Below are 23650 nucleotides of genomic sequence, written 5' to 3' on the forward strand. Positions count from 1 at the left end.
GCATTAATTGGGTTTCAAAGTTTTATAAACTATATGGTGAATGTCTTCCCACTCATGATCTAAATCTTAAGGCAAGCTGTGAGCACACCAAAAATGTGTCAAATTATAAATTGGAGGTGTACTTCGTGGAATGAATCGTTTTAATCCTTCCATGAAGGCTTTGACAATAGGCGTGCAGAAAAGCGATTAGTGCTTCCTGTTTTGTAGTCATGCTGCAATGGCAGCAATGGCTGCTAAATGCATGTGTAATTTTGATCACATTGGTGTGGATATCCTTTTTGAGTTGTGTTCCCTTTATTGGTCAATGTTGTGCAATATATGTCTTACACCTTACACTCCTCTGTGTTAGGACTAAGGCTGCTCGCCCACACTACCACTAATATAGCACTTTGGCCTTACATTGACCCCTGTACACTTCTGGGGAATCTCTGGACTCTGTGCACCGTATAATCACCTAATGGCATACCATATACAGAGCCAGCTTCCTACAATATGTTACTTGTGTAAATGACGCTGTGGTAACTCTGTAAAAAGCTCTGATACCTTTGGATTAAGTTCGCACTATACAAAACTCAATAAATAAATTACTGCACCGAAAAATTCCTGTCAACTTTTGAAAACTGTAAAAATTCATAACTCGAAAACCTACCCGATTTGGAGGCTCTTGGTGTCACAATTCACATAAAAGTGTTATTTTCATAAATTGGTGTTGGGTTTATTTGAGTGTGGTCTCACTGCCTTTGTGGGTGTAATAAATGCTTAGCAATACCCTCTGATATGCCGAACTTCTTGCCAAAACTATCACAAAAGAGAGCATCTGGGGTGTTATTTGTGCCTCTGCAATTCCTTTCGGGGTTTGCCTGGACTCTTCACATGGTGTACCTGTTTTTGGTCCACTTTATAAAGAACCAGCTTCCCAACAGCCCCATACATTTAATCTATTTTTGTTACAAATTCAAAATGTCCTCATTCTTCAATTTGGGTAATCCGAGAACTAGTCAGATTGGTTAGGTTTGTGAGTCATCAAACAAAATCTTAGTGCAAGAATACTTTGCTCAGTTATTTTAGAGCTCTATTGTGGACTAGGCTCGTTGCCACCATCATTTTGCAAAAGTTGAGTGTAACGGGTAGATTTCATCCATTTATTTAGACAGATTGCCATCTTTGGTTGCTTTTCACATTCTTAGTCTATCATATTTGGATTGCAATATGTACCAAAAAAGCATAATTAACTGACACACTACTACATAAAGTTCAAACATGTAATTTCTTATCAAACGGATCGGTGCAAAGTCTTGGTTCATGTGTGGTTCTAGGACCTTAACACCCCTAATTTAACTTGGTTTGACTTAATTTATTGAAGTAGTGTGTATTTCAAACTAGCTAGTTTGTGGACACAAACAAATATAGGATACAAACAATCAACATACCCTCATTGCGGTCTCAAAAGAACCAGCCAGCACATGATCAACCGGTAGCTGAGAGTTGTTACACCATATCTAAAAAACAGATGAAGCAGAAAAGAAGGTTCAGAGATCCACTGGCTGGGTCATATAAATATAAGCAAATCAAAAGGGAGAGAGAGGACTAGGTAAGCTAGTCCGGGTCCCCTGATTATATGTAGAGATATCAATATAGGACTAGCTAGGTTGTGTTAGTGAGACTCAGGAGGTACATCTGCAGGCAAACCATTAGGTTTGGTCATGAAGCCCTCACACACCAACCTAGTTGGTGTCATGCTTCATCATCGGGCCCACCACAGTGACACCGAATGTGTCCCGGGTGTGCTGCGACTCCAGATTACTGAGGAGCTGGTATGCTTACTGAGTGTGCAGTGATAGTGAGAATGAACGTGAGAAGTTAAAAGCTATACAGGTGGTCCCAGTTCCCGAGGGTGAAAGGTAAATTTTAATATCTGGGCCCCTGTTAGCAAGATAAAAAGGCTTGCGGACGATATGGAGTGTATTAAGAGCTCCTACGTCCTTTGTGGTCTACATGTTTCAGCCAGGCCTTTTGGTTAAAACTGGCTTTCCTCAGGACCAAAGAGTATGTGTGGGTGACAATAAACTATATTAAGTGACAGTGTGTGGTAAAAAGTGTCGCACTCGCTAAGGTGCTGTACGTGTTAGAGGGGGATTCCCTCTGCTTTACTGTACATAGAACATAGAGACAATACAGACATACAAGGGAGAACCAGTGAGAATGGTATTTTAGAAAACACAACTTTTGGCCGACTTCTAGTGTGCGTGAGCGACCTAGAGCGGCAGATAACGTGGCCATGAGCTTTTCACATGGCTGCAGTGAAATATGGCGGTAAAGTTTTAAAACGCAGTGGCGGTGGTGGGCTACACAGCGGAACAAGCATAGCGTGAGGTACAGGTAAGTATGGTACATAATTCCTCACACTTGCTACTTGCTGTTAAAGCCTCATGGGTCACTTGGCAGGGAGGGGAAGAAGACCCTAAACATTGTAAAAAAGGCCAGAGTTTAGGATAGTACCTGTGGAGAGAAATTGCTGCTTACCCAGAGCGTCGTGAAGAGATCACTTGTTTACTCACGGTATTTCCGATCAGCGTGCTCCTGCGACCTATCGTCCTGCTCCAGTGTCCCGAGTGAGATTGCATGGCTCGGGCACGGGCTTAAATAGCTGGTTCAATTGATTGCACCTGAAAATGAGAGGAGGGTGCGGTCGCGCTGGCTCTGAGTGCGCGTGTGTAAGGAGACAGTGTCACTCGCGTCGCGCGTGCGCGGAGGGCAGCGCCGCGCATGCGTGTACTACAGACATCTACACACTGCGCATGCGCATTAGAGGTGTTATGGGAAAATTATGGCAAATGCCGTGGGACCGATTAATAATGGCCCATGGGGGGTAAAAAATGATAAAAAGCAACTGTTCGCGAATTAAAAGGTAAAAAGGCAAATACAGAGTTGGGACAGACCACGAGTCTGAGCGTGGACAGGGATACAGACTTATTGCTATGAGCAGACCTGGAATGTTTATTTGGATAAAGCATTCCACGGAATGGAATCATTAAGCCCCTCTATGTGGGTAGAAAGGCGAAAAATCCAGCGTTGCTCTTTGGAGAGTAGTGTTTTCTCATCGCAGTTGGATAGTGCGAATTGTTCAATGACTGTCCAGGTGAAGTCATTTGGGGTGTGATTATGGGTGATGAAGTGTTGGGTCAGTTTGCTGATGTTTTTGCCACAGCGCATTGTACTTCTATGTTCAGTCATCCTGGTTCTGACTTTCCTAGTGGTCATACCGATGTATCTCAAACCACAACGGCAGGTAATCAAGTATATTAAGTTGGATGAATTACAGTTGGTAAATTGTCGTTGTGTCCAGGTTTTTCCATTTTCCAGAGATAATGTTTCGGAAGGGGTGGTCAGGTGGCAGACGCTGCAATTGTAACATGGTTGGTGGCCTGTTTTTTCTGGTAGACCCCATGCATTCAAAATTGTCTGATCTGTTTGTTGTTTCTTTCTGGGTCTGGTGGATACCAGTTGGTCTTTCAGATTTTGGGCTCTTTTATATGCAAACCGAGGGGGGTCCCAGTTCCTGGTGCCTGAATTGATGATCTTCCAGTTCTTGCGGATTATGTTTGAGACCTGGTTTGAGGCGGTATTGTAGGTGGTGACACATGTCATAGTGGGCGTTTCTTGTGGTTTGACAAATGTTTCCAGGAGAGCCTCTCTGTTCTGGTTGCGTGCTCTTTTGCAGGATTTGGAAATGATTCTGGATGGATAACCCCGGTCTTCCAACTTGTGGACTAAGGCTTTTGACTGGTGTTTAAAATCCTGAAGGTTGCTGCAGTTCCGTCGTATACGCAGGAACTGCCCAAATGGCAAATTCTCCCTCAGAGGTCTGGGGTGGAAACTGTCAAAACGCAGCAAAGAGTTCCTGGATGTTGGTTTGTAGTGAGTGGTTGTTGTTAGGCCTCCCTGATCAGGTCTTATATTGAGGTCTAGAAATGCTAGTTCAGTTGGACTGCTGGTGCAGGTGAACTTGAGAAACGGGTCAAGGTTGTTGATCCAAGTGAGGAAGTCTTTAAGTGTCTCCTCATTCCCCTCCCAGATAATGAAAATGTCGTCGATATATCGACGCCAAATTGTGATGTTGGCTGAGTAGGGGTTCGTGGGCGCTTCGATGTTCGTCTGTTCAAAATGGTGGACGTATAGCCCTGCCACGCTAGGGGCAAAGACACTCCCCATAGAGGTACCATTGGTTTGTAGGAAGAATGTGTCTTCATATTCGAAATAATTCTCTTTCAATGCTAATGAGGCGCAGTCCATGATGAAGTGACGTGGGGTGCGATGTTGCCAATCAATCTCCATCAGGACATCATGGAGTACCTTCAGTGTGGCGTCTTGGGGGAGGCTCGTATATAAGCTCTCAATATCCAGTCCGACCAGGAGGTGTTTATCTGGATCAGCTTCGATCCCGATGATGAAGCATGACACCAACTAGGTTGGTGTGTGAGGGCTTCATGACCAAACCTAATGGTTTGCCTGCAGATGTACCTCCTGAGTCTCACTAACACAACCTAGCTAGTCCTATATTGATATCTCTTCATATAAATATAACACACACAGAAGTGTTGAACAACATGAAGGCAAAGTCATTTCAATACACCAAATGTATGGGCAATTCACAGCCTAAACTCAAGCCAGTTCACATAAAAAATATAAAACGCTGGTTTCATACAGAATTAACCAATATTGTGCTTTATAACAACCCTGGATCACATTTCAAATCTCCTGCTCATGTTCAATGCCACAGGGGTCACTAGCCAGGTTTGCATTGTAAAACTAATTATACACATAGATCTTTCAGCTCCACATCCCAAGTATTTCCTTCATGCATTTTGGTCATCTCATCTGTTCCCTACATGACCCCTTCCTTCATCTTGGGAAGTACATGCTCACAAAATAGCCCTGAAATAAATAATCTCTTTATAGAACAATGTAAAGCACAAGAAATGATGTGAGGGTTTTACTATACTGTACTTCCACTGTGTTTCAAATCTATAATGTAGATTGTTCTGGACCATTAAGGTCACCCAACACTCCGACTTAACAGGCTGCTGAAGATGGCCAATGAACTAAACTCCACCTTACTGACTGCAGCTAGTTTTGTAAATGTATGTGTCTTGTAAAGCGCACTGCTGCCCTGAGGCGTCGTGGCACTGTAGACCACTGGGGAACCCGTCCTGGCTATCCCTGTGAGATGGTCCCTACTGGGTATCTCCAAGGTGAAACCAGGCATCCCCGGGGAATGTAGAGATGAGGCAAGCTAATGCCCAGAGTTGCTGAGTGTGATCCCTGGTTAGAGTAGGCACCGAGGCGAGAATTATCGAGTCCGCTGACCCTGGTCCACGACCCTGCCGCATCGGGAAATGAACCCTGGTCCCGGGCCGTTCTCTGCTTCCGGGTCTGCCGCCCCTAACCAGTGAGCCACACCACTCAAGCATCCACAAAGTTAAAAGGTTTCTTCTTTTGCCTTTGACATATTGGACTGGTAGAAAGAATTGGCAAAGGCCCATCTTGGAGCAAACAAAACAAGAACGAAAAGCATACAAAAATTAATTTAGGGAAAAGAACAATCCGTTAGCAAGCTGCGGGGCCCCACTAAAATACTTTTTTAAATGAAATAAAAGGGAACACAGAGGGGCAAGCAGCAATAGAGGTGATCCTTAAAATAAAAAAAAAGGAAATACGCAAGTTTGGGGGAATCAGTTACAAGCTGGGGATGGGAAAACAGCATGAAGAACGAGCAGAAGATATGGCTGTAAAGGGCAACAGCACACAGTGAAAGGGAGACAGAGTAAGAAAACACATGCACCCACGACAAGTGCTTAAAGCATAACAGAAAAAAAGTAGTTTCATAAATACCAGCAGTAAGAAAGATAAGTCATCCAATCAAAAGGACGGCTATAAAGCGAATTCCCACAAGAGAGTCGAAAAACAGAAGCAGAAGGAAAGCCATCTAGTTATGCACATATGCAAATGGGATGGACTAGAAGCCCAAACATGTATAAGCAATGGGCAGAACCAAAGCCCAAGGTTTTGCTATTGTACTCAATAGGTCTTCTAATGTTTTCAGTAGGGTAGACATTAAAAACAAAATGTGGATGTGCTTGTAAGTTTGAAACCTTTGGTTAATTATTGTATTCCCCCTTGCAGATGCATCTAGATCCATGTGAACTACATGAATGTAAAAACAGAAGTTACAAAAGGATCTCAGTACATAAAACACTGCACAATTACCTGAGCTGGACTGGTTCCTTTAGTGGGTGGAACGAAAAATCCATCCTCTGCTCCACCAGCAGTGCCTCCAGAAATGTCCTACAAAAAAAATGAAACAAACTCAAGTCTCTCATAAAGGAAGCTTTTGGATCATCCTTTGTCCATCCAAGAAAAGAACAGACAATGCTAACATTTCTTTGGCTTTCCGTAGTGGCAGTAAAATCAATTCAAGAGGCTTCTCTCACAAGGAACAGCTAACAAATGGTTGTTGGGGGCATACTCCTGCTTTAAAGTATAAATGATTTCTGAATCAAAGAGATTAAAATGTTAGCCAGTCTTTCATCCCCTAACAGATTTCATAATAGGATACCCAATAGGCAAATAAATATTCTCCACTTCGAAGTTTGTAAAGATGAGGCACACCCAAGTATTATGTCAAGGATAGCTTCTACATCTCAGAAATACATGCCTCTTAAATATGTTAACCCACTAGGTTAAAGCAATTTGCATAAAACTACCTATTGCAATGACATTAAATGGGAAGGTGTGATTACTTTTTTTCTAGAAAATCAAACCAGTAAATGTGGTCTATATTAAGAAAGAACTTGGTTTTGAAATTCCACACTGAAGAGACATACCTCCTTAGGCAAATATTATACCGAAATATGTGTCTAATAATAAAAACAAAGTTTTAGGTGAGGATGTAGTAAGTAAAAACAAAGTCCCTCAAAATAGGATGGAGTCAACAAAACACTTGCTGTAAATAAGATTTCTGCAGTTGATTATCCCAGTTTCTAAAGGGTAACAATCATTAAAAATGCAATAGGTCTAGTCTTTTATGAAGTTAAAGCCATTTGCTTTGCTATACAATACCCTCTCTGCTCTCTCTTCCCCCCCTCCCCTGCCTCGCCCCCCCCCTTCCACATTACTGCACAGGCTTGACTTCCAAGCACCCCCGCTGTGAATGGCAGAGTCTGCTGTGACCCTAAAACGAGCCGGGCATGAAGCCTCCCAGCTATATATTTAGGGTGAGGAGATCAATCACAAACCCCAAAAACTTCTGCCTGGAAATGCTTCACTATACGATTCCCCACACTGCACTTCGTGAGTACCCTGGCAAGGAATGGTGGATGGGCTGGCAATGTGCCACTCTATCAGCCAGCCCAGTATGCCGATTCTATTGGCCTCAGAAGGATGAATGGCTGAATCCAGCAAGACACAGGACCGCTTGCGTCTCAGCTGTGTCTGGTGAAGATAACAAAGAACAAGAGTATTCAGAGAGAGAGGGTAAGGAAGAGAAATACAGTAAAGTATAAAGGAAGGGAGAGAAAGAAGGGGAGAGGGAAGGAAGAGGGGGACAAGTAGGAACAGAAGGAAAAGGGATAGAGGGAGGAAATGCAAGAAGCGGGCAGAAGATGAAACATGGGGGGAATGAAGAAAGGAGGTAGCTAAGGAGAGAATGAGGAAAACGAGAAGTAGGGGCAGAGAGAAGGACTGCTGGGCAGAGAAGAGAGCAGTATTAGCGAAAGCTGGGTGCCGCCTCGCCTCATATAGCGCTAGAGGTGCCAGAGGAGACCGATCCGCTCAGAGTCCAGCAGACACCCCGGAGATGTCTTACCAGTTGTCCGCTTGTCTGGTACACATCTGCAGATTCAGATGTAAACCTTCATTAAGTGGCAGGAGCACACAGCTTCTGATTCATTCATCAGAGAAGTAAAACGCTCAGTTTTCTTTTACAGAATCCCCAAAGGGGCTAAAAAGCACCACGTCCAGGGCGAAAAGTGATTCCGACAGCGTGTTTCTCTCTGACTCCCAGATATAAACTCTTCACGTCTCTCACCCTCAGACATTCATGCGCCTGACTCTGGTTCCGCTGAATTCTCCGACGTCTTTCATGAACTTGCCATATTGACTCAAAAGGTCATGAAAGGAACATTTTGTTAACCCGCCCCCAGTTATTTTATGGGCCTAAATTAAGCCTGCGCCCTCACCTCTGCTCTCAATTGCCTGTATGAAAACACTGTACAGAAAATAAAGGATAACATTTTTTTTTTTTAAATCACACCCAGCCGCTGATGAATGCGTGTGTATTAGTTGGCGCTAGGCCAGTGCCTCCACACCGAGAGCAGAAAGGAACCTTCACTGCTCTGCATTAGCCGTCAACGTCGGCTCTCCCGCCCTAACTACCCCAGGGCCCCCACCCCCATATATTCAGAGGGGCTTCGATTGGCGAAAAAGAAAACAGGCAGCAGCAAACTCCGTTCCCCACACCAAGAGCGGAAAGGAACCTTCACTGCTCTGCATTAGCCGTCAACGCCGGCTCTCCCGCCCTAACTACCCCAGGGCCCCCACCCCCCCTTATATTCAGAGGGGCTTTAAGTGGCGAAAAAGAAAACAGGCAGCAGCGAACTCAGTTTAAAAATAATTACATCTGGCTTCTGTCCGCTTGCGAAGAACGGCTTCCTCCTTCATCACAACGAGTAAGATTTTCTGTTTCACTCCCGGCCTAGCCTCAAACAAGGAAAGACTTCTAGGATATGATACAACATATTTGAAAAATTCTTTAAAAAAGCAGCGCCTAGGTTAAGAGTGTTCTTATCCATGCGATCAGTCTACACACCTCCTACTGTTTGCATGGACAACAAACCTGACAGTGCCCTGCAAATACATAGGGATAGTGAACGAAACAGAGAAACTTTACTTTGCGTAGACCTTTAACAGGCAGGGTGGGAGTGTTGGGTGGTGGTGGTGGTGGTGGTGGTGGTGGTGGTGGTGGTGGTGGTGGGGGGGGGGGAGGCAAGTACCAGCATAACTGACCCTCCCTGCTGATCGACCAAGGAGCGCTGCATGCTCGGCAGGGCAGCTCTCCCTCCCCCCAAGCAGAGGCACCTGGTGGCAAAGGTCATTTCCGCTTTGTCATGGCCTACGTGCACCTGGCAGCAGCTACTTTATCAAGCCTGCGCTATTCAGCGAGATAAAGGCTATTAGTTATTATTGGAGGTCAGATGAATATCAGAGGGACAAATTTGGTATTAATTGAACAGCATGCCACACAATGGCTGACATAACGCAGTGGGAGCTGAGCTGTGAAGGAACACATTTGGGGGGGAGCTGCCCATCACACTCTGCGTCTTTGCTGATCACAACAGGCCTCCCAGGCAAGGTCACGCTCCAGGGGGAGAAAGTGTTGTGGGCGGTAGCGAGGACACAGTCACAGGGGGACTCAAATCCACCCGCAGGTCGCGCCACCCACAGACATTTAACGGGAGGGGAAGACAGCTACACAAAGTGCGCAGGCATGTGTATTTGGGGCAGCGAAACAAACGAAAAAGATGGCTAGAAAACACACGCTCACTCAGAGTGCTTAAAGAAAAAGAGACAAGCGCTCACCAGGCAGCTGCGGCACCCGCGCTTTACTTGTAACATTTAAAGTAAAGCGCGGGTGCCGCGATTATACCAAAAGTAAAGAAATAGAAATAACATCTATTTCTTTACTTTTGGTATAATCGCGGCACCCGCGCTTTACTTTTAATGTTAAAAGTAAAGTGCAGGTGCCGCGTTTATACGCCCGCCACGACGTAGAGTTTCCTCCCTTTGCAGTCCCACTTGGACGGGCTTGGCCTGACTTACGTGTGTGGTAAAATGTTTATTATATTCTTTATGGGGCCATCTTTTTCGCCCCATAATGAAGATAAGAAACCTTTCACCACACACGTAAGTCAAGGAAGCCAGTCCGAATGGGACGGCTCTAAAAGAGAAAAGAGTACGTCACTGGAACCTCTTTTCCAATGGCTGGTCACCGTTTAGCATTAACGTTGACGCTAGCCAATGGAAAAGAGGGGCGGGGCTTAACCTCACTAGTGAAACGTACTCAGAAACATTAAATCTCACCAGCGAGACTGCGCATGCGCAGCCATCGCAGGCTGAGACCTAAAAAGAGGATGACGTTAAACAGAGATGAGATGAGAGAACTGTATAATTCCATTTAACAGACTGTTGGAGAACCAAAACTAATTATGGTCAGAGAAGACTAGGAGATAACAGCACTTAAAATCTGAAAAGGAGTAGCATTAAAAATCAATAATGTTTAGTCTGGAATTTGCAGACTAAAATAGCATTCATTAGCAGCAATATTGTGTCAATTTTAAAGAATATTATATCAAACCACATTAAGAAATGCACATTATGTGTGTTCTCGTGTGGGATCGTGAGCGGATGTAGAGGAAGTTTTGTTAGGAAGGTAAAATAGCTGGTAAGACATGTAGATATGCACCACAGAAAATAAAGAAAGCTAGACGAATCTAAAGGATTTTCATGCAGTTACAGAAGGAGCTGAATAAGTCTGGGGGCTTTATTAGAAGCCCTTTTACAGAGAAATGAAAGTACAATTGAAGATAACAACTGCAGGTGTACAGAAGACATACACCTACAAGTATAGTTCTAGTGTATTGGTGTCCTTTACAGACTCAGATTAATGAATACCCGCTAACTCTGGGTCAGAACCCTTTATACAATTGAATAGGTCTATATTACACTCTTCACATAACCCCAGAACAACCTTCACCTCTCTTTTCCTAATAGCCTCTCTACTCTTAATCATGACTAATTTTCTCCAGAGTCATGGAATGGACCCAAGCATTGCAATGCACTGTGCAGAAGGTTGGAAGCAGACACGGTTGGCTATGAAGCTTAAAAGTGTTCAAAAACCAGTTACAAATACAATGGAAAAAACCCACAAATGTGGTAGATCAAATCACCCCATGCAAAAAAAGAATGGGTTCGGGACAAGCTTACATGGGGCTGTATCATTACTACTGTGAGAGACCAACGAGAAAGCATTCTTGAAGCTGTTACAGCACAAGGTGGCGCCCTCTGATAGCATACTTCAAAATGTTTTCAGTTCTAGAATGTATCTTAAGGTAAGGAAACTCCCAGGAAGATGTATCAATGAGATGCGCCATACTAGAATTAAGAATTACATCACACTAATGTATAATAAAGCTTGCCTTAAAGCAATTTTCGTCACCACTTTAAAGTAGATTAGTTCAGAACCCAGGAAATTAATAGGCTAAACGACCTACAGACATTAAAGTAGAAAATGTGAGCCTACGGAGATTACACTCCCCTTGAAGCTAAGAGTAAGAATCTTAAATTAACATTGCTTAACCTACCTTACCTAAAACAATGCTCACTTCTAGGAAAACATTTTGGAAATGCAAAATGCAATTTTTTTGCAGTAATGCAGATGGGCCTTAAATATCTTCTAATTTTTAAATTGGTCCGATTAAAAAGCACTACTGTTGTTCTAGAAAGGGAAATTAGTTTAGAGAATGTGATTAACATGAAAACTACCTTCGTACCTAGTAAAATTCACTTCAATCAAATTCCTCCAGAAGACCCCCTCTAGTAACTAACTTGCGTTTTGATAAGAACTGTTTCTTTGGCTGTGAAAAAAGAAATCTTCTCAAACATAAGTAATACCTTTCTTATTGAACATTTAGCCTGGATCCACTACCTGGATTTTTATTCCACAGAGACAAACAACAAGTAAGAGTACAATGATCAACGGTAAGCACAAATGGAAGTGGGCAGCTTCCATTGTTGTAAAAAAAAAAACAAGCATATTCAGATTCCTAGCAGAGTTGAAACCAGTACTAGACCAAGTCTAAATGTTTACCAGGGCAAAAAAGGCAGATATTGAGGAGACTGCAGGATGAAAGTTGTGGAACACATTTAGGAAAAAGATGATTCAACACTTTCCATGCAAAATAGGGAAGACTATGCCTAACAAGAAAACTCCCCCAGAGAGCTAGAAATAACTAACAATAGAGCAGAGGCCCATCTCAACATCCATGAACGTCTAAGAGCTTCAAGCCATGTTTGAATGAACAATGATTTGGCACCGTGAAAGACTCTGCAGATGTATAAGCACTTACAGGCTATTCTATTTTGAATTTGTAACCAGTGAAGACTGAACAGATAAAGAAAAAAAGGTTTGTTAAATGAGATAACTAGCATCACTTGTATAGTATTCTGAATAGTTGTAAAGTGTTCCGAATAAGGTGTGGTTTTGAAATTATATGTCTGCAAGCTCCTAAAAATCAAAGATGTACCAGACAGTACAGCCATATTACCAACAGTTTTAGGCAGGGATGGTATAAAAAATCATCTAGTTTTCAATACAGATGGAGCTCCTCGAGGTGAGCTTATTTACATGTGGATTAGCATATAATGTAGAGTCAAACAAATAAATCAAAGATTTTGGACTGAAAAGTCTGGCCTGGAAGAGGTACCCATTTCGGCATCTACTATTTCCTTGACCACTAGCATAGGGAACTGCTAGAGTGGAATTGCTAGGTGGAAATTAATAGGCCCCATCACGTTCGGCATAAAGATATCCATGTTTAACTCTAGTTGCACATGATCAAGTATCTGCTGAATAGCAGACATCCAAAGGAATTTTTGATTTAAAGGCATCCGTTGGAATTCTTAAGAACAAATTATCTAAATACAGAGGAGTGCTCAGTGAAGACAGCAACAATGAAAACCTGCTAACACAAGCTATCATGTACACCTAAATGGTGATTAATCTAGCCAGGATAGGTTTATAGTGCCTTCATCAACTATGTGAGGCTTGATTATGTTTTTGGTTGTGCCACAAAACACCTTTCCTAAGCAACACACTTTACCTTTTATGAATCATAAATTAGCTCTTAGACAAAACAAATTCTATACCAGTTCTGGTGGGAGGTCCAGATCTTCTTCCACTTCCCAACCACCTCCTTCTTCCTGTCCTTTGCTGATGCCATCATCCCCAAATCCTTCGGCGGCGTCCACAAATCCATCTGAAATACCGAAGAGAGCCTAGTTAAACATTTGCAGACAAGAAATTATACGTGGGAGGTAATAATTCCTTTAGGTAAAAACAAGCAGCTTTGAGATATATCAACATCACAATGGAGAGACTTAAAAACCTCAGAAATACTATAACTATTTTACACCATGCTAATTAACTGCAATATACACACGCCCACACTGCATAGATTAATATAAAACTACGACTTTGGAATTTGTCAAATGTTTAATGGGAATTTTGTATTTAAAAAAAGGTTCTAACCTTCATCAAGTTGCAATTCTGCATCTTCGTCCCATCCCTCAGTTCCAACTGTGTCAATATCAATATCAGCAGCCATTGCATTCCCTTTACCTGAGGAAACAGAATGCATTAATTCCATCAGAAAAATAGCAGCAATGAGCACTCTAGAAACAGAGAAAAAAATAACTGAAGAATGTGGTTACTATAAGGTAGTTCACTAAGGTAGTGGCGGCCCCTTCCTACAGCGTTAATGAGTGGGTTGATGCGCGGACTAAGTCAATAATAGGGCAATATAGACTAGGTGCATGCTCCTGTCCCACTTAGGTGGCAATGTCACATACAGTCAAAGAGTGGTGTGAGCAGTCACCAATGGTACAGCAATACTGAGGGTCAAGAGGGTACAAGCTGGCTTATAACGAGCCTGGGAGTGAAGATTGGCCAGGTGTCTGATGCATGCATTGGTTTCCTGGAGTGACAACATACGAGAGCAGTCCCCAAGTGTTGGCACACAGTCTTGCCCTGCCTATCCTACAAGGCTGTTCTCATTTCCACTATCTGGTAAGTGCCCAGAGACAACAAAAGAGAATGCCCTACAAGATCTTTGCAGTAGCGACATCAGGAAATTCAGATAAAATCCTGACTGTGCACCATGTGCTAGACCGTTGAGACTCGGTGAATAGTTTAAGATAAATAACCCCTAACAGGAAGGTTTGTGCAGGAATACATATGGACCAATGTCATAGCATGGATTGGAGACGCTCTATAACCCTTTGGCTTGATTGATGTTTTTCAACTGGGTACACTTGGAAATGTGAAAGAACATTAGAGGTACTTCATGTAAAGTACAGATGTTCCACAGTACAGTCGAAGATCTACTTCATGGGGGTTCCACCTAAAGTGTACCCCGCTTACAGTTAAGACAGAGGCTCACCCACGGAGGATAAAGGGGGTTGTGGTTGCTGAATACCAACTCCAACCTTTGCATAAAACTGTGGTTTAAGCATTACCAGAAAAATAGGCCAGGCTGTTGTGCACATGGTAAATCCAATATGCTGCAAAACACACATGAATCTGCACAAAGGTGAATACTCTGCAGGTTACCTTTGTCAATTCTTTACATTTCACAATCTGAATGCTCTGTGCTTCACTGGTCCCTACCTCTTTTTCACTGCTCCAAATAGTAACCTATTAAATCAGTTTTCTTTAATGTACTTGAAACTCTCCTCCCTATATTGACAGGGTAGCAATGGAGAAAGACAGCCAAGCATGCTTGAGGGTAATTCAGGGAGTACACTGGACTGGTGGAACCAGACATCTCTCTAGCATGTTGCCTAAAATCAAGAGATGCGATCCATTCTCGATGGAGAGTATTTATAATTTGAAAAAACTCGCCTCTGAGATGGCCCTACTTTCAACATCAGTGCCAAAGATATAGACTGTGTCCAATGAGGAGTCTACATACACAAACACAAAGGTTATTTACCACAACAGGGCCCAGTTTTTCCCTGCCCTCCTCATGGGCTGGTTCTAAACCCAACACACTGAATGAAGCCCTGTGCTGTGCAGCACTTTGGAAGATGAAGTTGACCTGCTGAGTCGAAGTAGAGATGCAAAAAGGAAGACTTGGCTTACTAACGCAGAAGTGGAGAATGCTTTAAGGGACTGAGTCCCTCGAGAGTCATGCAGTCCTGTTTACCATAATTACTGCCAAGAAGCATGTTATGTGCCCTTAAAATCTAACGAATGCAGAAATGCCTTTCAAAACTGCAGAGTGCGTCTTCCTGTTCTCTACCCCAAGTGTCTAGCTGACTATAGCTGGTCATCGTACCCAAATAATAGCAAAATCATGTCTCCAGAACTTTGTTTCCTGAGTTAATGGTTTTAAACTTCACAAATGTACTCCAGTGACAAGAACATGGTAGTCCGAAGCAGATGAGCGTCAGAGTGCTCCCCTAATGCCCTGAATAGCAGTGGCCACTTAGTATACAGTGGTAATAAAACCAAATGATAGACAAGACGATGCCTCTCAAACCACTGAGGGATAAAATTATTTAGGCTAGGATGGAAGAGATGGATCGCAAATTAAAGGAGATAAAGTAGAAGATCTAGCACATGGATATACAGCTGTAAGGTCCAACAGCAAAAACAACTTCAGAGCTTGCGCAGTCACTGCCATACCCACACCGGAATCCAAAATTGAGGAATTTGGAAATGCAGCAACATGGCACAGGCTAAGAGTCCTGGAGATTCCACGGACCACAGCAAGCAAAGCTAATAAATTCCAACTACTGCAATTCTTTAATAGAGTGGTTTTTCAGGGTTCTTTTTCCAACAAACTGGAGGTCCAAAGGGAAATTAGACCGCTCAAATCAGGCGAAAGAGAGGTGGGACCATTAAAGTGGACTTGTGCTCGAACTGATCAGAGCAGCCACGAAAAGTAAAGTACTAATGTGGAAGAACTGGAGTACATGAAGGTTATCATCGTATTAGGCAGCACCTATCTAAGCAGAGGAAGGTAATGGATGAAACGCAGTAAGGATGTTTAATCAACCAAAAGTGGCTAAGGACTAAGGGGCTAATTATGATGGCAGTCCGATGCCCTACTAGGGGCCCAAAATAGCATTTCCGCCCGCCTTTTCACGTCAGAAAAACCGACGTGAAATGGCTGATTGAAAGGCAGATCGTAATCCACACTGCAGTGCTTGAGAAGGCACTGCCTCCATTGTGGGGACTGCGATCCGACCGACTGCACAACGGGCTCCTTGAGCCTAATGGAAGCTGCCAGTCGGTCTCGGAGGCAATGCAGTCTGGCCAACCGCATCCTAATGCGGAGGTTTGACTGTGGTTGTAGATGTCTGTGGGAACGACACCAACAGCACATCAGTGTTGGTCCCGCCAAGATCGTAATCAGCCCCTTGGTCTTCAATAAAAGTTAGAACTGCGGAAGGCCAAAGTTCTTCCAGGTCATAAGTAGACTGAAAATTAGAGTTAAGAGGTTCCCCACATTCATCTTACTGAGTGGGGTAACTAAAGCTGTTCACTTTTGAGTTTTTGCAAATAGGGGCCAAGAGTGCTGGGTGAAATAGTTAAATTGATCCATGCTCCTTTATTTTTAAAACAGGTTTGATACTAGTCATTGGAATAGGATTATCCCATGAGCCCTGCCTCTGGCTATCCCCCCTCTATTGACTCATAGGGGGGGGCAAGAAGATTAGTCTTCATTTTAATTGTATTGGTTTAGAGGTCATTAACTTTAAAACCAAAATGAATTATTTTTTGATTTTTGTACAATAATCTTGAAATACAACATTTTGGTGATGTGTATTTCAACTGCTGAAACATCAAGAAAATAAGCTGAATTTTGTGTGGTGGATTTTTGGGCTTCCTATATTTTGCAATGCTGCTTGGGATAATCAGCAACATAGACTCAAACCTACGTAGGTAGCTGTTTAGTCTCTAGAGGGTCTGTGGTTCCTACATACATGTGGAACCACACAACATATAAGGGTATTGGCACAGTGACCCTCATGTATCAGATTATTTTAAAAGAGAGGTAAGATGAGGCCCAGTTTGTTTCCAGACAAAACTCTATATGGAGGTACTTGTGGATGTTAGTGTGTAAAGTACCTATATAGGAGAGACCTGCACTCCATAGTCTTCTACGGTGACACCATCACAGCTTGTTCGACTCTCGGCCTTATCCTGTAGAGAATGGGAACTATGTCCTTACTTGCTGCTCTCATTCCTCTCCAGGAAACAGGCAATTAAGTTACAATTGGTAGATAAAGGAACCAAAGAATAATATTTATCAGAAAGGAAATTAATAACAATACCAAATAAGTGGACATTAGTGGGTGGAAGAAGTAGAAAAGAGACTCATAATCTACAAATATTTATAAAAAGAATGAACAGGAAACGTTTACAGAAGCAGTAATGTGCAAATTCAGTTCATTTAAATATACCTTTGCTGGCGATTGCTCCTTCGAAGAAGCCTTTTGACATGGTTAGCAGTGGCCAGTTGGTGTCCAATGGCATTACAGGGGGAGGAGGTTGTAGCAGCATTGCACCTGGGTCAATCTCCGGAATCTAGATTGGGAGGAAAATGAGCGAGAATGATAAACAAGCTGACATATGACAATGAATGAAACAGAACATGTTACTGACCAGTAGAAATTCCCCTGCTTAGGCCACAAGCTATTTCCCTTTATTTACAAAGGAGTAGCAGTTGTCACTTGCTGAAGAAAATAAATCAAGGTATAACAATATTATGTTCACCACAAGTCCCCAATGACTTCCAACTAAGCCTTCTGCATGCTAGTTCACAAACCAAATGAGCACCAATACTGGTCTTGCTGCTGGGTGAAGAGACATCTCAAAGCATTGTTTCACTCCGCCAAGCTTAGTTATCGCCTCTTTTGCCAACAAATGAAAAATATGCAATTTTTTTTACAAGCTGAACCAATCCTTGCAGTACACTTTAGCGCAGTAGCAGGATCAGCCTTTACCATCCATTAGATAAAATAACTAATGTTGGCCTAACCAAGTGCCCAACCGGAAAAGGTGCAGAATGGAGATGCTAGTCCTAACCTAAATAGTAGGAATTTTGAGAGCAATACAGCCGCCCTTCAGAAATTACATCAGGCCTTCAGATGTTTAGATGAGAAGGCCTTTACTAAACAAAACAAATGGTTTCTGTTTTAGGATCCGTCACGCTGCCAAGAAAGCCCTATATTTTTACTGGGTTGGGGTCACACTTCCCTTTCCTTAGCCCCTAAAGAAATCTTCTGCCTCTGTGGAGAAAAGGAAAGCAGAAATATATTTTCCACCCCCTCCTCTGTACTGCTCTTACAGTAAAAGGGAGTTTATCATATGACTTCCCGTCAAAGAATCATTCTGGCAAGCTACAGGTATGGGACCCCATTGTGAACCCACAAAATCAGGAAAAACAAACATTTAGATTGCATAATTTATTGCGTACAAATATTGAGTAAATGATGTCGGTCATCATAAGGCATACTTTGTTGCAGAGAAACCTGCGTTTATGGAGACTTGTAGGTTCCTGGTTAAGTGTTAAGACAGACAGCAGGCCTCCCAGCAAGTGTCTTCTCTGGCTCAATTTAGGGTTAGTTAATAAACTGTTGTCTTCTTAACACTTCTACAGAGCATGCGGGGTCCTAACCTCTGAAACCTTTATTTATGACATCCAGCTGAAGGTAATGATATCATTGGAATCAATTCTGGATCACCAAAGCTTTCGCTCTTATTACTTTTTGAACCTAATTAGCACAGAACAAAATTCTGTTACGCGGTCAACTTGTAAAGAGGTTTGTACTCCACAACCACAGTTAGCAAGAAAATTGCAGATGCTTTCGTTAGTAAAAGCAATGTACACCAGAAATATGTCAATGTAAAATACACAAAACATTCTGTCAGACTGCATAAACAAAACAAAAAAAGACTTTTTTTAGGCATATTCTGGCTTAGTACACTTACATTAAGTGTGTTCACTACTCAATGCGGAAACATGAACCATACTAGTATAAATATGCAATACGGGCCTAGATTTTGCTGGGAAACCCATACATAAGGATGCTGAAGATGCTGCAAGGTAATAGCCCTGATTGTCCCCTTTCGAGTATTACTTCTTCCACAGCCTCAACTAGATAATCACACTCCCCTGAGACTTAACCACTGTGCAATTAACTCTTTATGGAAATTGGCTTTGTATATGGCATCAATGATGAGCACTATCCCCTAATGGGGAGCGTCTCCTAGTTGCACTCAAATGACTGAATTCAATATGGCAGACCACTAGGTGGTTATACCGTACATGGAATCCAGAGGTTCCCCCAGAAGCCTACAGGGCTCAATTTAAACCTGAAGTGCTCTACTTGTGGTAGGCTGGGCAAACAGCCTTGGGCCCAACACAGAGGATGGTACAACATTTATTATGCACACACAGATTAATAAATTACACACAGCTCAAAAAGGAGATAAACACAAATTTTAGAAAAATAAGCTTCTTTCAATATTTATTTTAAGACCTAGATGTTCGCAAAAATAAGTAGGTTTTTCAGGACAAAAATACTTTACACCTTAAAAAGTGGACACTAAGTGCAATTTTTAGGCTTTGCAATATTAACCTATGGGAGGAAAAGAAGAATGCAGTTTTTGCAGGTTGCAACTTAACTTACAATTTCAGTCTTCTGGAATATTGGTCAATACCAGGCAGGGTTCAAATTGCTACCAAGACCAAGCGTGCACCCCGATCAGCACAGGGGCAGCCGGGTGAGGTCAAATTCTAGGTCGGACGCCCAATGTTAATCAATAGAGACCCGGGAACTCGAAGTCGCGCTACTCACAGGTGAGTCAGCGGTCGAGCTCCTGGAGTTATGTACAGGGGGCCACAAGGCAGCACCAAACTTACACCCTCAGCAATACAGAGGCAGACGGGTGCAGAGTACCAACACAGCGTCAGGCGCCCAATGCAAACCAATGGGGGAGATCAAAGTTAAAGAAAGGCTGCAGGCTCAGGCCAGAGGATCGAAAGAAGAAAACCCATAGCTTCCCAGGTAAGTAGAGATGCTAGGGGATGTAGGGACACTGTTGGTCAAGCTCCCGAATGTAGGAGAGTAGGGTCTGCTTCCTATAGTCACCCCCACTTTTTGGTGTGATGCTATGGTTTTTCGACTTTAGTGTGGCTGTGGGCCTGCTAATCAAACCCACTGTCCAGCTGTTCTCTCTCTTAATTGATACCATGCACTTTAGGTGCATACCAGATTGGTTACTGGGTCACTCTTGTGAGCCCCTGTATACTGTACCATAGGTACCAAGGGCATAGGTGCACCCTAGGCCTACCAGGGGCTGCAGCATGTATTGTGCCACCCCTGGTTTGCCTTCCAAACTGACACCACAGGCCTGTTCACACAGCCTGGATAAGGGTGTAATCACCCCTTACTTAGATATAGTATACCTATATCTACCTTTATATATAGACACATATACACCTATAAGCCACTCCTATGGTAGGCCTCGACAATCCTGGAGGCAGAGTGCTTGGTTTTATGTGAGAGTGTGCTCTGGCATGAGCTGAGCCCCTCTGCAGCTTTCGGAACCATCTCCTTATAGCTGTTCTATGATATAGCCATACCATATACTCTTAGGTGCATTATATTCCTCACGGTTAATGCTAACTTTGGTTTGGCTTTATCAAAACATGTTGTGTAAGTTGTCAAACACTTTGGAATACTAACCCCTGCCAATTCTGGCGGCGGGGGTAGCATTCAACCCTTCTAGAGGGAAAAGACATGTAAGTTACTGCTTTACCCGGTTAAAGTTAAACAGAGCCTCAGCATCACAAAATGGATGCTGCTGCCACAGACACAAGTCTGACCTCCTGTCACTGGGGGAAACTCCCGCAATGGCAGCCTGGACAATAGGTTTCCAGTCCGGGGAGGTGCCAGCACCTCCCCAGACAGGGGTTTTGTGTATTGGGCAGGGAGGGCTGCATACAGTGAATGCATCTAGACACTACCTGGGCGACACAAAGTGCTCCATGCATAGCCCGGTTTAAACCAGTTGCTGGGGCACTCCAGCCCCAGCTCTGGCGCGAAACTGGACAAAGGGAAAGGGGTGTAACCACCCTCTTCTCAGGTCCACCCATAGGAGGGACCTAGTCAGGTAATCCAGCCCCCTTTCTTAGTAAAAGTATAGGAGCTGTGTCCCCAGGACTTTAGATAATCCTGGACGAATCTTTGAAAGACATATCTTGGACCTTCGACATTCCCTTCTAACAGGAAGACGGTAGTCATCTCCCTTGTGGAAGACGGTAGACATCTCCCTTGTGGTCATGGAGTGACCACCCTGTGCAAACAAGCATCAACAGCAACTTTACCGATCTGCAGTTTCAAGGTTCCCGTCAGAACCCGAAGACTCTGCGACTCAAGAACTGGACTTCCAGACTTTTCTGACCCCGATCCACATCAAAGCTGAGACCTGTGGCAAACACGAGAGACGTGGGACCGGACATCTTGGGCATCCTGCATTTTGCTACCTGCACTCCTTTCCTGAAGCTTCAGTAAGTTGTGCATTGGGGTACAAGAAGCCCCAGCCCCGAGCAACATTTGCACCGAAGTCCAGGCCCCCACACTCCGCGAGTGTCCTGTGGTCCCCGCCTTTGCATTTGAGCTCGACGCGTCTTCCCGGTTCCTTGCCCGTTGGCTAGTGAGCCCCCTGAAGACGCCATCTTGAATTTACTTTGCTTTCCTGGTTGCTCCAGGCTTGCTCCAGCTTCCCTGAAAAGGAGAAGTGCCACAGACCTTGCTGGTCTGCAACAGACCCAATCTTGACATCCTGCGTGGGTTGCGGTTGCAAAGGCTTGTTGGGTCCGATCCGGATACAGACACCGCTGTCATCTAGATCCATCATGGGACAGCTCGAATCCAGCGCCTGGTCATCGTCAATGCCTCCTGGACCTCGTGGCTGAAGAGACAAACTCACCTTCACCTTAAAACACCCAATTTCGCCAGTTTCCTTCCTGGTCACCTGCTAGTGACCCAGACTCTGTCCCTTCTGCTTTCAGGTTCTTCACATCTCCGATCCACCCGGACACTTTTCCTCTGGTCACCTGCAACACTTCTTTGCAGCTCTTCATAGAAAACAACGACGAAACCAGACACGAAAAGACACCTATGCACCCGGCTTCCCTGGGTGAGGTAACACGAGTACTCCGGTGCTCCCGTGGGTCTGGACTCTCGAAGTGTCCTAGTTTAAAAGGGTTCCATCCTAGTCCACCTGGAAGTGTCCTTAAATTGTAACTTTGTATCTTTTATGATCCCCATAGAAAGTCAATGGGAACCCGCGCCGGTGTTAAGACACTGCACGCGCCTCCCGTGGGTCTCCTACTTCCTAACCCTTAGTTGTTTAGTGTAGCCCCAGCAATTCTACAGGCCCTAGGCCTGCTTTCTAACTTATACCATTTTCTTAGTATATGGTTTGTGAGGCCCCTAGGGCATAACGTATACTGTGCAACTTACCGTATATTAACTGTTTGACTTGTATTGTATTTTTACCTCGGACCTCATAAAGAGTGCAAAGGGGTTGTGTTTAGATTAAATACATATATATTTGATATATACCTTGTGTGGTGTCCTTCCATTTGGTATTCAAGGGATTATATATGGTAAAACAACTTGCTTAACTCGCCTACTGAAGTCTTAGCCTGAAGACTGCTGGTTCATGCTACCACTAGGATAGCTTTCTATAAGGTTGACTTTACACCCACTATTATGCCACCCTCCTGTGGGAGGGGGACATAGCCCTATCCCTGATTGGCTAAGTCCCACCATTTTCAAGGTGGTGGGTACTGAACAAAGTGCTTTACTTCACCTCCACCACCTGAGGGGTGGAGTTGGCGAAGAGGGGGGCACACCTCCTATTCTTACTAAGTTTTCCTATTGGTTCTCTTTCCAAAAACTGGGGGTTTGAACAGGGGGCTGCCATCTGCTGCTAGAAGCATAGGCTTGGGTCACATTACAAAGGCTGCAGGCCTTTCAAGCTTCCCTCTAGAGCACTGGGCCCATCCTGATGTGCTTTGTATCTGGTCACAGAGAGCAGATGCTCTCGGCCAAGGGTCCAGAAACATGTCTGAGGGTGGCAGGCTGCCTAAAGCCAGTCAGAGACCAAACCAGGTTTGGCAGGTTTTGAGGAGACACCTCTAAATTGTGCTCAGAGTACATTGTTTAATAAATCCAACACTGGCATCAGTGTGGGTTTGAGAGCAGTTGTTTGGTATCAAACACTCCTGGGTTCACATCATGGCGCTGGGGAACGTGGGTTGTTGAGTTTCCAGCCCGTGTACTCTCTACGGCTCCCATGGCACTTAATATATCTAAGAATAGATGTAAATATTGTAGGGACATATATGCTCATGCAGATATGCCCACACATGGGAGATAGTGCACCCAGCCTTCTGGCTGTGAGGCCTGCTAGAGGGATGACTTACCTATACCTTAGGCAGTGCTGGTTGGAATGGCACACAGGCAGTGCGCCATGTCGACTTGGTCGTTTTTTTACAGCACCAAGGCATGCAAGCTGCAGTGGCATGGCATTGGTGAGGGCTCCCTAGTGGACTCACTTCAGTTCCCATGCCCTAGGTACCAAGGGTACAATTTACTAGGGACTTACAGGGGGCTCAAGTTATGAATCGTGGTACCGTTTTAGGGAAGAAGCACAGGCGCAGGGAACCTAGTTGGCAGGGACCCTGTTCACCACAATCAAAACCACATAATTTTTCAGGCAAAAAGTGGG

At 43.9% G+C, this 23650-nt stretch overlaps 1 protein-coding gene across 1 annotated transcript; it reads right to left on the minus strand.

Annotated features, from left to right (window-relative positions):
* Positions 1–1372: 1372 nt before the first annotated feature.
* On the minus strand, positions 1373–17422 carry LOC147663517 (coatomer subunit alpha-like). Its single transcript, XM_086950395.1, has 5 exons — positions 17305–17422; positions 13364–13453; positions 12982–13091; positions 6268–6345; positions 1373–1499 (listed from the first exon to the last, which is right to left on the minus strand). The coding sequence occupies exons 1-5, from the start codon at positions 17402–17404 to the stop codon at positions 1422–1424; spliced, it is 456 nt and encodes a 151-aa protein (XP_086806521.1). The 5' UTR covers positions 17405–17422; the 3' UTR covers positions 1373–1421.
* Positions 17423–23650: the final 6228 nt, after the last annotated feature.

Source organism: Lissotriton vulgaris, unplaced genomic scaffold (assembly GCF_964263255.1).
Source record: "Lissotriton vulgaris unplaced genomic scaffold, aLisVul1.2 SCAFFOLD_12771, whole genome shotgun sequence".
In the NCBI taxonomy this organism is placed as follows: Eukaryota; Metazoa; Chordata; class Amphibia; order Caudata; family Salamandridae; genus Lissotriton; species Lissotriton vulgaris.

Bases quoted from the DNA above. Each gene is read 5' to 3' on its own strand.
- LOC147663517 (XM_086950395.1), bottom strand. From the start codon at position 17,404: ATGCTGCTACAACCTCCTCCCCCTGTAATGCCATTGGACACCAACTGG. The intron at 6,346-12,981 runs GTATAGAATTTG...TTTTTTTTGTAG, and splicing joins TGGACCTCCCACCAGAACTG to GACATTTCTGGAGGCACTGC. The intron at 1,500-6,267 runs GTAATTGTGCAG...TCTGTTTTTTAG, and splicing joins AAGGAACCAGTCCAGCTCAG to ATATGGTGTAACAACTCTCA.